The 14,148-nt window shown below is 56.2% G+C and overlaps 2 protein-coding genes across 3 annotated transcripts in view; both read left to right on the top strand.

Annotated features, from left to right (window-relative positions):
- The first annotated feature begins 769 nt into the window (after positions 1-769).
- UBL7 (ubiquitin like 7) lies at positions 770-5,826 on the top strand. Its single transcript, XM_080607786.1, has 10 exons — positions 770-1,185; positions 1,688-1,807; positions 2,209-2,291; positions 2,407-2,491; positions 2,924-2,981; positions 3,491-3,624; positions 4,014-4,063; positions 4,446-4,613; positions 4,760-4,882; positions 5,253-5,826. The coding sequence occupies exons 1-10, from the start codon at positions 1,002-1,004 to the stop codon at positions 5,388-5,390; spliced, it is 1,143 nt and encodes a 380-aa protein (XP_080463912.1). The 5' UTR covers positions 770-1,001; the 3' UTR covers positions 5,391-5,826.
- Positions 5,827-5,974: 148 nt separating this feature from the next.
- Positions 5,975-14,148, top strand: part of SEMA7A (semaphorin 7A (JohnMiltonHagen blood group)) — a 34,159-nt gene continuing 25,985 nt past the window's right edge. The window contains exons 1-4 of one of the 2 annotated variants that reach the window (XM_080607775.1): positions 5,975-8,887; positions 9,939-9,985; positions 11,106-11,223; positions 12,653-12,743. In XM_080607775.1, coding sequence (XP_080463901.1) covers positions 12,728-12,743 — 16 coding nt within the window. In that variant the 5' untranslated portion in view covers positions 5,975-8,887; positions 9,939-9,985; positions 11,106-11,223; positions 12,653-12,727. Of the gene's footprint in view, positions 8,888-9,938; positions 9,986-11,105; positions 12,744-14,148 lie in introns of both variants that reach the window. The other variant, XM_080607776.1, reaches the window with a different exon arrangement.

Genomic DNA, 14,148 nt, shown 5'->3' with positions numbered 1-14,148 from the left:
ACTTGGAGCGGTGCTGTGCGAACTGCGCCGTGTCACTGTCTGCGGCACAAACCATTTAAAGAACTGTTAGCAAGGGAAACTTGACTGGTATGTGGCTCTTGCAGCCTTTCTGGACTTTCATGGTAACTTGGCTTTTTTTAGAACGTAAACAGCCCTTCCTGTCAGAAAAGCTAGCAGGCTGGCACAGGTTTTGGGGTCAGAGGAGCAGCTTCTCCTTTTTTGGGAGAGGGCGATGAGGTGGAGCAGTGGATGTTCCTGAAGCTCCTCAGCCTGGGGAGGTCGGCTCCTTTTGCTCTGGGAGGGTTGAGTTGTCCTGCAGAAACACTTCTTCAGTAAGAGGAGTTGTCCCGCGGAAATGCTTCCTCCATCAGGAGAGGCAGGCAAAGGATGGACCCGTTTATTGCAGCGCTGCAGAGGCAGCCTGTGCACGTGCTGGGAGGGGCAGCGGGGGTGCCTCCCCATGGGCTCCCAGCCCCCGGGACAGCTGCCCTCCTGCCGAGCCTTGCTGGGAGCGAGGGGCTGCCCCCGGCCCTGCTGCCAGCCCCCCGTTTCCGTGCAGTGCCCCCCCGCCGGGAGGCGCCGCAGGTCCACCGCCTCCCCGCGAGCCCCGGGCGGCAAAGAGCGGCTTTATGCCCCCGTCCCGCTTTTAAACCCCCAGCCGGCCTCCCGTTGGCTCGCCCTTCCACCTTCCCTCCAGGCTGACCAATCAGCGGAGCCTCCCTTAGCGGACTACGCGTCCCAGGGCTCCCCGCGGCGGGGTGGTAGGGGCATTTCCGCTTCCGGCGCGGTGTTGCCGGAAGAGAAGCGGCGGCGGCAGGGTCTGAGGGGAGCTCCGGGGCCGCGCCTGCTCGGGGCCTGCAGCGCCCGGCCGCGCCCCCCCCCCCCCCCCCCAGACCCCCCTTAGAGCTCCCCGGGGAGCTCCGGAGCGGTTCCGGAGCCGGTTGGCGGTCTCGCCCCGCTGTTGCCGCCCCCCCCCCCCCCCCGCGGCGCCGGGTCTGCCCATGGCGCTGCCCGAGTGGCACATCGCCGTGAAGCTGGCGGACCAGCCGCTGGCCCCCAAGTCCATCCTGCGCCTGCCCGAGACGGAGCTCGGCGAGTGCCCGCTGGGCGGCTGCAGCATCTCCTGCCTCAAGCAGCTCATCACCGGCAGGCTGCAGGAGTCCGTCCCCGACCCCGAGCTCATCGGTAGGTGCCGGGGGGCGGCGCCGAGCTGCTGCCTCCGCCGTGCCCCGGGGATGGGGAGTCCCGGGGCTGGAGGGGCCGGGCAGGGGGGGTTTGGTGGGACCGGGCAGGTGGCATGGTGCTCCGAGGGCTTGCCGGAGGCTCTGCTGCGCGGCGGCTGCCTGAGCGCCTTGCGGTGGTGCCGGCGCGTTCGGTCTCTGCGGGGCTCACAGCGCTCCTGTGGGGTCGGCGCGCTCCTTAAGGAGCCTTTTGGCAGAGCTTGCCGGTACCGGCGTGTCCGCAGGGGAGAGCTCAGCTCTTCTAAAGGAGGCAGCAAAGACATGTCTGTGAATATCAGCTCTGATTTCCTCTCGTTTTTCATGTCGTGATGAAGCAGCTCAGCGGGCAGGGCCATGTCCCCGCGGGCAGGGCGATGTCCCCACCCAGTTCCCAGTTCTTAAGGGCCCTGAGCCCTTTCCGAGCGTGCTGTAGGCATTTGTCTTCCCATGTTTTTCGCTTCCTCTAGATCTGATCTACTGTGGCCGCAAGCTGAGGGATGACCAGACGCTTGATTTTTACGGCATCCAGTCGGGCTCCACTGTTCACGTGCTGCGCAAGTCCTGGCCCGAGCCCGATCAGAAACCGGGTGAGGAGGAGGTGGGGTGTGAGGAACAGCTCGGCTCCTCTTGGGGATTTGCTTCTGGGAGGCTGGTGCAGGGTTTGGGGGCGGAACTGACCTGTTTGTGTGCTCCACCTCCCACAGCAGCAGATGGGGTAGAGTTAGGGAATGAATCATGTCACGGGGCGAGCGAGCACCCCTTCCTTACGTGGCTGTGGCCAGATTTAGGGTGTTGCCAGAGAATGAGGAACGAAATGTCTCATTACTCTAGGTCGAGGGAAAACCAGGCTCGTGTGCGCCTAACTGTAGAATAAATTGTGTTAGTTTAGGGTCGTTACCTTAATACACTTCCTCCTGTGCATGTGGGAAGGTACATTTATATGTTTTTGTATGCCTGGAAGCTGGAAGTGCTATCTTTCCTCTCTCAGAGCCCGTGGATAAGGTGGCAGCGGTTCGCGAGTTCCGGGTCCTTCACACTGCCCTGCACAGCAGCCCTGCCTACAGAGATGCAGTGAGTGAGGCTGCAGTTTGTCTGGGTGCCTTTTGTCTGTCTTCCTCGCTGAAGAAAGGCCCTGAGTGGAGCCTTGCTGTGTGCCGCTGCTGATCCCTTCTGATTGCTCTGGCAGGTCTTCAAAATGCTGGGGAACAAGGAGTCGCTGGATCAGATCATCGTAGCTACTCCTGGCCTCAGCAGCGACCCAGTTGCTTTGGGTGAGTCCAGATGTCATCCAGAGGGTCTGAGGAGAGCCAGGTAAAGATGGCCTCGGTATAAAACAAACACTGTAATTTAAACACTAAAATAAGCTCTTAAGGAGTGTTTAATCCCTGACGTATGGGATGGGATCGCAACTTCTCACAGCCAGCTGGGCGTCAGGGTTGATCCTGCCGTAAAGTATCGCTGTCTGCTGGAGCACAGCCTGTGGATCTGCTGGGGAAGCCCCGTCCCGGGGGTGTGGCTGTGATTCAGCCTCTCTCTAGGAAGGCACAAAAGGTTTCGGAGAACAGTAATAGAGCGTTTACGGTGGTGTCTTTTTGTGACTCACTTCCTGAAAGCAATTCGTTTGTTTTCTTCCCATGATTTGACCGTCTCCTGCGGATTTTGTATCCTGTCTCGTACTGGTCACACTTCCTGGTCCCTCCCAGGAGTGCTGCAGGACAAGGATCTCTTCTCAGTGTTTGCAGACCCCAACATGCTGGACACGTAAGCTGGCGCAGTGACTGGGCCGTGCCTTTGTTGTTTAGGCTGCTTCCCTCAGGGTGTGAGAGAGCGGTTCTGCTCCTGCCTGCCGGCACAGGAGCACCAGGGCAGAGATTCAGGACAGGGCCCTTCACCCTCAGCAGCAGAAAAGAGGGAGCTGACGCTTTGATGTGCGCCTTCCTCCACTGCTGATTTGAGCTGCGGGGTATTTAGTGGGAGCTGGGCCGTGCTCACCTCCAGACCCTGCGTTCGAATCCAGGTCTGGTCGCTCCCAGCAGAGCTGCTCCCAGGAGAGCAGGTGTGTGCAGTGGGACCGAGAAGGCTTCTCCGGCTGTGGGGGGCGAGCCGGGGAGCATTTTGCTGCTGGGCAGCCAAAGTCAGCATCTGAGGTGGCGTTGGCTCAGCCAGCGGGGATGGCTCTGCCGCTCCTGCTTTAATTTCTTTGCTAGTATCAAGCTGCTGCTTTCTTAGCCTCCTCGCGTACATGATTTATTTTCCCACCCTCCCTCCAGGCTGATCCCAGCTCACCCTGCCCTGGTGAACGCCATCGTGCTGGTGCTGCACTCGGTGGCGGGCAGCACCCCGCTCCCAGCCCCGGAGACGTCCTCCCGGGGCATGTCCTCTGGCTCCTACCGCGACATGCCAGGTGCGTTCAGCCTGCGGCCACGCGGCTCTGCGGGCTTCGTCTGCAGATAAATCCCTGCTGGGCTGACACACAGCCTTCCCCGGGCTGGAGGCAAAAGAAGTTCGGGTTCCTGAGCGAGGAGCAGTGCGCGTTGTGGTTTGATGGGTTGTGTTGACAGAGGCTTATCTCGTCCAGTGCAACCTCAGAGCCTCTCCTGGCCACACACGTGTAATCACTGTGGGTAGCAGAGTGCTGCGGGCTCTGTTCTGCACAAGTTAGGGGCTTAACCAGAGCTGTAGCTGGGGCTGGGCCTGGCTGTGTGGCCAAGGCCTCTGTGGGATTCTCATGCGGTGCCCGGTTCCTGCCAGCACCCAGTTCTCTGCATCTGGTGATTCTTCTTCCTGTTGCAGGTGGCTTTCTGTTTGAAGGTCTCTCTGATGATGAAGATGACTTTCACCAGGTAATTCGCAGGCCAGGTCAGGTGGGGCAGCTGTTTGGGGCTTGCTTTATGCATTTAACACGTAGCTCTTAAAGACTTTAAAGGTTCTCTCTCTTATCTCAAGAACAGCATGAGTTCCTCTGCCTCACGGGGGCATTGTGAAGATAAATGTCTTTTGTTTTTAAGCTGATGGACGAAATATTAAAAGGTTTACAGCCAGCTTCAGCAGCTTTATAGTTGGGTTTGGAAAAAAACACGTCTGATTGCCAGGTGTGTTTCCTTTAAGAAGTTCCATGTTTGAATTTTGAATACGGTGGAGGAGAGATCCCTGGGAATACGCACACGAGCTAGGCCTTAGCGGGACACGGACACTGACGCCTGAGGCGCTTTTCTCTCCACGCAGAGCACGAGATCGACGCCGTCCAGCAGCACTTCTGGTTCCCGCCCGGCCTCCCTCGGCTACTCCGGGGCTGCAGGGCCCCGGCCCATCACCCAGAGCGAGCTGGCGACCGCGCTGGCACTGGCCAGCACGCCGGAGAGCAGCTCCCACACGCCTACCCCTGGCACCCAGGTACAGCAGCTGGGGGGGTCCCGCACCACGGAGCTGGCTCGTCTGAGAGCGAGCCCTGCTCGGTCTGGGAGCCCTCTGTCTGGGGTCTCCTCCAGACGGGCTGGGGGAGCGCTCCCCTGAGCCGTGCCCAACTCATCTCCTCCTAGGGTCACTCCTCTGGGACCTCCCCGATGTCATCCAGCGTCCAGTCAGGGACACCCATCACCAACGACCTCTTCAGCCAGGCTTTGCAGCACGCCCTGCAGGCTTCGGGGCAGCCCAGCCTGCAGGTCAGTGTCTCAGCCCCCTCTTCTGGGGACCCGTGAAAGCTCCGCATGGCGTTGGGTGCTGCGGGGTGGAGGTGGTTCTTCCAGCTGCCTTCTGTGGCAGGACAGCGAGCTGGAAGGGGAGAAGAGCTTGGAGGAGGCGCAGCAGACCGATGTTAAAGGGCTGGGTGGAACGGGAGGGATGGGCTGGGGGATTTGGGGTGTGCTCAGCAAAATTTAGGACCTTCATGACCCGTTTGCACGTTTAGCATTGCACTTGTGAGTCAGAGAGGTGGGAGAATCCAGTGTAGCAGAGGGGGCTGCGGTGAAGGCTGTCGTGTTGCCGCTTGGACTCCTGCACCTACCCTTAGCTTCTTTTGTTTCCTGTCCGTAGAGCCAGTGGCAACCCCAGCTGCAGCAGCTGCGAGACATGGGCATACACGACGATGAGCTGAGCCTCCGGGCCCTGCAGGCCACCGGAGGGGACATCCAGGCTGCCCTGGAGCTCATCTTTGCTGGCGGGGCTCCCTAGCTTCGGGCAGGAGAGGCTGGAGCGGTGTGCGGCACCGTGACGCTCCTCGCTCTGGGACTCGGCCCCACAGCTCTGCTCTGCGCCGGGGCTCGGAGCTGTCGGGGCGGCGGCTCCTGTCCTCGCGGGTGGGCTGCGCGACCCTGGCTGAGAGCACCGAGGCCGGTTCCTCCAGCTCCACTGGTAACCTCTCTCCAATCTCCCCCTTGTCCCCGTTCTGCCCACCAGAGATGAGACCCCAGAGCCCTGCTCAGCATGCGGAGGCAGCTCTCGTGTGCTGGGGAGACGTGGCACCTACGGTCCTGCGGTCTTAGTTCTGGCAACGCGTACCCCTGCCTGCTGTTTGGTTCCTGCCCGCCTGGCGTGCCTCGGTCTTGTCTTGTTCTGTCGTTGTGGTTCCCCTGTGCCTGACTGCATTAAAGGGACTGTATTCACCTGCCTCGTGTTTGGGTTCTCATCCATCCCGGGGTGTGTTCCAGACCTGCCAGGCGGCGTGTGCTTGTTGCGTCGTGGGCGCTGGAGAATGGATCTGCCTGTTGCAGGACGGCTGTGTCAGCAGAGGGCACTCCTCCTACAGAACAGAGTGCTACCTCTGGCCCGTCGTTATTAAGAGAACGTTGTGCTGGGCGTGGAGCTTACCTGCCAGCCCTCCTCCGGTGAGTTAGGCCTGTAAAAACCAATTGTGCTACAGATGTTCTCAGAGAAGGTGCCACAAAGGAGCATCACATCTCCTTTTCGGCACAAACTTAGCTGTTCTCAGCCGGTATCAGCTGTTCTCAGCTCTGCGGTCACGGCTGGTGCAGTCCTGCACGTTGGTGTGGTGCAGGAGTTCACGGCCACCGCCAGGTGACAGCAAGAACATGACAAGCACAGAGGCAGGGGGTTGAGGCAGGTGCTGAAGAGTGCGCGGTGCTGCCTGGGAGAGACGCCTCGTTTCTGACACCCCGGGTTACTCTGCTGGGCTGCAGCCGGTGTTTTCCAAAGTGGCTTCTAGTCCTTGGTGCCCTGTTTGAGGTGCCCAGGACCTGCACTGCAAAGGCAATCAAACGATCTGGCCTGTAATTAGCTAATGGGAACTGAGAAGCTGGAGCCAGAGGCAGACCTGGCTTGGCTCTGATTGTACCATCAAGGTTAATAAGGCATGAAAATGGGAGCTGCTCTGCCCCAGGTGCTGCCGTGTGACAGTAGGGAGGCTGACAGCAGAAAACGATCCATTACCTTCCGGCCACCTGTGTGCCCCTCTAATTTCCAAGTGCTGTTATTGTTTGCTGATAGTGTCGGCTATCACCCGGCAATGCTGGATCATTCCCTCCAGGACAGCTTATCATTTAATCCTGGCTAGAGGATTAAGCCTCCCAGGAGGGAGGGACTGGCTTTGTTTTTCAATATGTGGGAGATAAGATCTGATGGCTATCGTAGGGTCGGGCCTGACGGCTTTCCTGACTCGATACACCCTTCCCGGACACGGCTCTCACCACCTGCTTCGGGAACCCGCTCCAGATGACGGCCGTGACTCCGTGTGTCTGAGAACAGATTAATTGGTTCCCATCCCTGGTGCCTTCACGCTTTGCTTTGCTGGAATGGGTGGCATATGCCCAGCATCCTCCCTCCCTTTCCCGCTGTGAGATGAGCCCTGCCGTCAGCCCCGAATCCTCCCGAGGCTAGCTGGGGATTAGCTGTATCACAGATGTCGCGGCGGTGCTGGAGCTGGCTGTCCTGAACCCCCCAGACCCGTGCAGGACTTGCTTTGGGACCAGGGCTGGCTTGTTTGCTAGGCTGTGCCCTGCTAGTTCTCAGCTCAGACTGGGAACAGCTCGGGGCTGGTGGTGTCCCCACATTTTTCCTTTATCCTCCCGTGCTATTATGATTTGATCTCTTTGACCAATGTTTTGTATAAAGTAGCTTTTTTCCATTATATGGGCTCTTCCTGCTTTCCCCTGTGTTCCCAGGTAGCTGAGAATCGCCTGGAGGTTTTGCATAAAGAGGATTTCTTTCTATTTCTTTCGCAAATCATGTTACTTGGCTCGGAGTACCACATCAGACGCGTTCTCTGCCTGAAACGGCTATATAGCAGAGAACTTGGCACTGATGTCGTTCGCAACCCGACTGATGCGTGTGCTTCGCTTCCCTCATCTCGCCTGTCCCTGCCTAGAATAGAAATGTTCAGCAGCCAGGCAAATTTAGAGAGGCAGGGAGGGGAAGAGAGGCTCTGCCTGGGCCCTGCAGGGCTGCTGATGGAGGGGGAGGAAGGGAAACTTTGATGCGGGAGGCTCTTGGAAGAGGCGAGCGGGAGCTGCGAGTGCCTCATCGCCGACCCTGCGGCAGCCAGGTGAGCGCAGCCTCCCCGCCTGCTCCAACTGCCTCCCGCCTTCCAGCCCCGAGCTGAAAGCGGTGCTGCGTGCAGGGGAAGCTCAGCCTCGGCCCGGGGGGAGGCTGCAGGAGGCAGCTGCTTTGGATGCAGCGCGAGGTCTGTCTGAGCCTGCCCCGGCTCCTCCAGCTGCTGGAGCCCTAAGCGGGGTATGGGGCAGAACTGGAAGCGCTGGGAGATGCTGGTATCTTGCTGAGAAAGCAGCTTTAGCGAGGCACCAACTTGCTGGAGCTCAACAGATTGTGCTCTTTGCGAGCAAGTTGCAACGAGCTGCCTCCCACCTGCCTGCTCCCTGCGGTCCTCCCTTGGTGTCCCCGCTCCTGCCCCAGCTCTCATCACGGCCTCAGCGCTCGGCTTAGCGGCGCAGCCGGTCCCGTTGGGGCTCAGCTTGTCCGTGTCCTGCCTGCCGCCTCGTCTCCCCGCACCGCGGCCGTCAGCCAGCGCCTGTGGCCTGAGCGTCTCAGCAGCTGTGCCGCGGGAGCAGATGGAAGGTGTTTGCTGAAAGCATTTGGCTGACCCTCCGGGAGGGGTGGAGGTCAGGCCGCAGTTCCCCGACGTAAGTGCTTTCATTAGGGACTTTCTGCTTCTGACATCAAAGAGAAATTTTTGGTTCGGTTCCCTCTTCACCTCGCAGTGGAACTGACAAGGGAAGCGGCAGCAGCGGGTGTTTTCAGCAGCAATGGCAGCAGCTGGTTGTACTCCTGTGTTTCGGTAATCTTGTTGTTTGTTCCAGTGTTTGGCCATCAATGCTGGCGTGTCACGGACACCTGCAGGGGCTGGCAGGTTGGCTGGGACGTAGACTCTTCACCAGATGAGCCCTTCTCTTCTGCTTTGGCCACCTTGATGGCTTTTTGCCCGTCTGCCTTGTTTCTTTTTGCCAAAGACAGTCCTGGGCTGACTGTCTCCGTGAGGAACAAAGCGGTGCTGTGGGAGGGTGATTCTGCAGCAAGAAAGTAAAGCTGACGAAGCAGAATCTCCCAGGCTCCACATCCATGACGGCTTCTGCTGTACCGCAGCCTGTGACTGCCCACCTTCGTCTTCCTGTGCTTTCACAGTGACGCTGGAGCCTTCCCCTGTGTGAAGTGAAAATAACCAGCAAGATCTCTACCAGGAGCAGACACTGACATTTAAGGTATTAAATGTTTGCGCAGTCTCTTAGGTGCGAGCATGCTTGGGTGGTTTGTTGGATCAGATGTTAAACCTCCAAAATTCCGAGCTCCTCATTTCGAGCTCCTCAGCCTTGGTTTCTGGCTTCATGTGACTAGGTTGAGAAAGATTTCCCCTCACCCTCCCGTATGCCTCTGTGATATTTCGGAATGAATGTTTCTCCTGTGCTCCCCCAGCCAAACAGGCTCTGAGTGTCCCCTGCTTGCAGGACTCATACAGGGATACGCTGGTAAAGGAGCCCGATAACCAAACCCGTGCCTAGGGAAGGCAGCCATGCACCTTAAAACAGCATCACCGCCTTGCCCAGCTTGGCCCGCAAAAAAAAGTGGGGTCAGGTCTTGCCCAAACTGCTCCCAGAGCTCTTGTGTCCTTGGGAAACGCAGTGGTCTTAGGTTTGGGTTCACTGCTTGCCCCGGTCTCCTGACTTAGTGGTGCTGAGTCTTATTTAAGTGCTGTGCTGGGAGCTGGAGGACTGACTGCCAGAACATCCCCGCTCGCCATGGGTGTCTGCTGAGCTGGGGAGCGCCATCCTCTGCTCCCCACATCCAGATGCGGTGTGGGGTGCACACCTTGGTCCCCTGCTACAGTCTGACACGCCAGCTGAGACCATTGCTGAAGGTGACATTCTCCAGCGCTGCTTTGCCCAGGATGCAGCATCTCGTGCAGGCTTTGCTAGGGAGGGAATAACCTTGGGCAGCCAGGCAGGAAACATCCACGTCGTGAACGGCAGCAGGAAACTTCTGTCAAAGCCCTTGCCTATGGGCTTGCTTTATTTGCAAAGGGCTTGGTGGTTTCCTGGCTGGTTTCGGCTTTGTTCTTGTGGGGAATGCTGAAGAATCGGGAAACACAGAGTTGTTTTTGGTTTCTCTTCTTGTTAGCTTTGTGCTGCTGGGGGAGCTCAACAGTCTCACCGAGGAGGCCAAGGCAAAGGGAAGAGGGGCGGCAGGAATTGCTGACTGCCACGAGCTGTGGGACTTCCTTGGCAGTAACGAAATCTTGGTCTCGTTCTTCCTCAGGCAGGCTTTCCGGGAACGCGATGATCGGAGCGCTGGTCAGGAGTCAGGTAAGAGTCAGGACGGGCGTTATGGCCCAGCTGGCCCAGCAGCGTGTGTCCTGTGAGTAGGGGGGACTCAGCCCCTTTCCTAGCACAAGACAACGTTCTTCTTTAGGAACGGCAGGAGGGGACCTCTGTGGCTGTAATCACCCAAGCATCTTTTTAGGGAACTGTACTTGGTGCAGCTAAAGACCCTGTGATGCTTACTGGGAAACAGCACAGTAAAACATTTGAGTTTCAAAGGCCACTGGTTCTATTTTAGCTCGGTGGAAGCAGAAGTATACTGAAAATGTCATACCATGAAATGTATTTGAAATGTATTTCCTAATATTTACTTCTGCAATTATAAACATTCTAATTTATAGATAGAAAGGTTTACAAATAGCCCTCAGACGTCATGCGTGCAGTTCTAGTTCTGCTTTGGGAGGTCGCTCGTAATTGGATTACAGTAAACAACAAGTGAAGTTCAAAGGGAAGAAGATAAACATTCCCTGAGCCATCCTTTGAGGCCAAGGTGCTGGCCGAGCTACTGGCTTTGAAATTGAAGCTTCCTGGCTCATCTGTTTGAACTGAACCTGGAAACTTAAAAAACAAACAAAAACCTTAGTAGTAGTGATAATAATATAAAAAAGAATCCCTGTTAGGGGGAGCCCAGGGACTGGGGGGAGTGTTTCTGTCCACACGGTCTTTGTGGCTGACTTCTGGGTGTTCCAGGCTGTCAGTAAGCAGAACGGTTGTCCTGAAGTAATTTTGAGACATCTTTTTCCCTTTCACTGAAACAAACACGCTCCTGATTTAAAAGCATGATCCGCTCGGTTCTGCAGGGCGCATTAGCTCAGGTATTGAGTTTGAGGGAGAAGCTGGAGAGCGATGGAAGCCCTCTCCAGGGGTGATAAAAGCATCAAATGGGTTGTGCAGGAGCAGAGCCAGAATTCCCTGACTTCCTGCAATGCCAATAACACAAGTTGCCAAAAAACCCCACTTGAGAGCAGATTGAGCAAAGAAAGGCCCACCTCTAGTAGATTTTCCAGCATCCACTGGTCCCAGGCTCAGAGGCTTTCAGAGCCAGAAATGGGGGTGTAAATAACTAACAGGCCCCGCTGAACTGTTCTTTTCTCTTTGAACGCAGAAGCTGGTAGCTCCCACGTCACCCTGCAGCAAGGAGTCCTGCAGTTTAGCCGCAGGTTGTGCGAAGATCTGACCCAAGAGGGCACTCAGCAAGTGGAAGGAGGAAATGAGGTGCACAGGTAACTGCTTGCATGTCAGACTCAAGGGGTGGTGGTGCTGTGGCAGTGGTAAAGCTCTGAGGCTGGATTTTTGGGTGCCTGGAAACAGCCTGGAATTGTTGTGGGCACTGAAGTGGCAACAGGTGATAAGGGGAGCTGGGCACTTGAGAAGAAAATTGCCATTGAATCTGTAAAGGAGATACTGTTGCTAATGACAGCAGAGCTCTGTAATCCCTCAGCAACGCTCAGCGTGCTACCTTGACATCCTGCAGAGCAGACTTCAAACCGTTTGCTTCTGTGTTAATTGGGTTGTTTGCCTACGGCCCAGTTCCAGGGAAGAGGAGGAGGCTGGCCGTCCTGTCCCTGGAGGATTCCTTACTGGGGCGCAGCTCCCTCTGATTAAATGTTTCAAAAATGCTTCCCAAAGGATCTTCGTTATGCGTAATTTGATCATCCCGTGGATCCTGCCAGCTGGTGTCGGGCTGGGCAATCAGATGTCTGTTTATTCTTCCTCCACCTCATTTTCTTACTCTTCTCTTCCTTCCTTCCCAAAGGCTGTGACTTGGTCACTTAGGGCTTCCTCCAGTTGCTTTCCCAAATGAGCTGTGTGGGAACATCGTGGAGTTGTAACAGCCAGGAAGCAGGTGATGGGCACACATCCTACGCAAGGCAGGGCAGATGGGAAGCAGGAAGACAGGGGAGCTCTTCCCTTTGACAACCTTCGACAGGTCACAGGGAAAAAAAGTCAAAAAGGTCGAGCTCATGGTGAGATCCTGAGCTGTTCCCACTCTCCTGCTGGAAGAGATGGTGGATCTGGAGAGAGAAACAAGAGCATCTGTGGTGCCGAGCCTTTGTGCGACCAGACAGGCTCTGAGTTTAGAGCCAAAGACAGTGCTGAACTGCTGACTACCTTCTGCATAGTTTGGCCCAGGGTCCTCGAGCAGAGGCCAAGATAGGAAGGAGGATCGGGGGAGGCAGAACATCTCAGACATCTCTCAGTTCCTGGCAAGACAGAAATAAGTGTTTAAAAGTACTTGAACACCAGGTCCACTTAATATCCTTAAATTAGTTTTCTTTCCTGAGCAGCCTGCACATCCTGCGTGTCTGGCCAGCTTGTAAGAGACTCTCTTGGTGTTTTTTCCCCAGCAGTAGTTTGAAGTGACTTCCTGGGGGCCAGGTGATTTGCATTGATTCCCCAGAGAAAAACAGACTAAAACCCCAACCCAATTATGGCAGGGGCTGGGAGAGCAGATTGTGGAGCGGGAACCTTAACTTGTGGATAACTAAGAGGACTCTGGGGGTCTAATAGGGCTGATAAAGGGCTCTGCTAAGCTCGTGTATGGGGCGGTGGGTGCCAGACCCTTAGGACAGACCCTTTCAAAGCAGAAGTGGGAACTGGAATTGCTAAGGAGTCTGCTTGCCAAGTGCTGAAACACAGCCATTCCTGCAGGAGAGCACGACACAATGCTGCCCTGAAATCCAGGCTCTTCCAGGAAGCAGAGGAGCACAGCGTCCAAAAAAAGAAATGCCAGGAGTTCCAGGTAAGCCAAACGGTCTGGCCTGCAGGGCCCTCGCAGGCAGACAGAGCTGGCACGCTGTGCAACGTTAATACATCAATATGCAGCTCTCGTGGTGGAATTGCAGCAGATCAATCTCACCAAAGCAACTTGTTTGTTCTTTTTGTTTTAATTCCCTTCCAAATGGGAAGGATCATGCACTGCGTCAAAAGATGTGATTCTCCCACTGTATTCGGTGTTGGTGCAGCCTCACCTTGAATATTGTGTGCAGTTCTGGGCTCCAAGATAGAAAGGATGGAAGCATCCTTTTTAAAAGTACCGTCCTTCCAAGGTGGTCCTTGGAAGCATCCAGAGGAGGGCAACAGAACTGGTAAAAGGGCTGGGGTGTTGTCAGCCTTGGACAATGCCCTCACGAATCTGCTTTAATGTTTGGTTAGCCTGACATGTTCAGGCAGTTGGACCCGCTGCTCTCTGAAAGTCCCTTCCAGCTGAACTATTCGAAGGTCTATTAACCGCCTAAAACCACTTCTGAGGGGCGTGCACAATCTTGGCAATCTGAGCAGGAGATGTGTATCTTGCTGTTTTGCTTGCTTTCCTGCTTCATCAGCAGCTCACTGAGCTGCTCGTCGACAGCACTGCTTGTTAAAGTGATGGGCATCGCGTTGGGACACATCTGCCAGACAAATGGCTGCCTTTTAGTGACAAGGCTGAGGTGTGCTTTGGGGTCATGTGGAGCTGAGTTAATTTGTGCCCATTCCTGAGGCAAGACCTCTGCAAGCTGCTGGGTCAGTGAGTAGTGTCGTGAAGCACTGGCCTGGGATGAGCCACTGGGATTTCTTCAGCAAGGGGCCCCATGCTGCAGAAGGGAAAGCACCGAAGAAGGGACAAACCAGCTAGTTTTGTGGCTCTCTCCGAGGAGGTAAGTATGAGACCACTGTGCCGCAGGCTTCCCTTGGCAAGTCAAGGAGTAAATCTATTAGAGAAAAGCTGCCCAGGGGCACGTGGCTCCTCCTCTGGCTGATTTTAAAGCCCCGAGGGTGGCACATGGGTTCTTCTCACCCCTTTGGTGACCCTTCCTAGGGCAGCAGATTACCGGGCTGTCGTTCAGCATCATGGCAGAACGGAGAGCTGGGGGTATACCACCTGGTTCAGTCCAGCTTCAAGAGATGGAGCTGAGCTTGCATCAAAACACTGTGCTGGAGAGGCTGAGGTCAGGGCTGCAGCTTTGGAAGGCGGTGGCTGAGTTGCCCCGCTGGTGACCACTGCGGCTGTCTGCAAGGAATGTGAGTTGGAGGGTGGTTTGTATGTTTTGAAATCAGAATGTGGCAGCTTATTGATAAATGATCCACTTTACTGCTTTTCCATCTCGATTTATGCAAGAACTGCAAGTCCTGTAGGTCTGTGCCAAAAGAAACAGAGAGTGGAATTT

This window comes from Anser brachyrhynchus (genome assembly GCF_964034855.1).
Source record: "Anser brachyrhynchus genome assembly, chromosome: 11".
Classification (NCBI taxonomy): domain Eukaryota; kingdom Metazoa; phylum Chordata; class Aves; order Anseriformes; family Anatidae; genus Anser; species Anser brachyrhynchus.
This window is presented reverse-complemented; position numbering and strand designations above follow the sequence as displayed.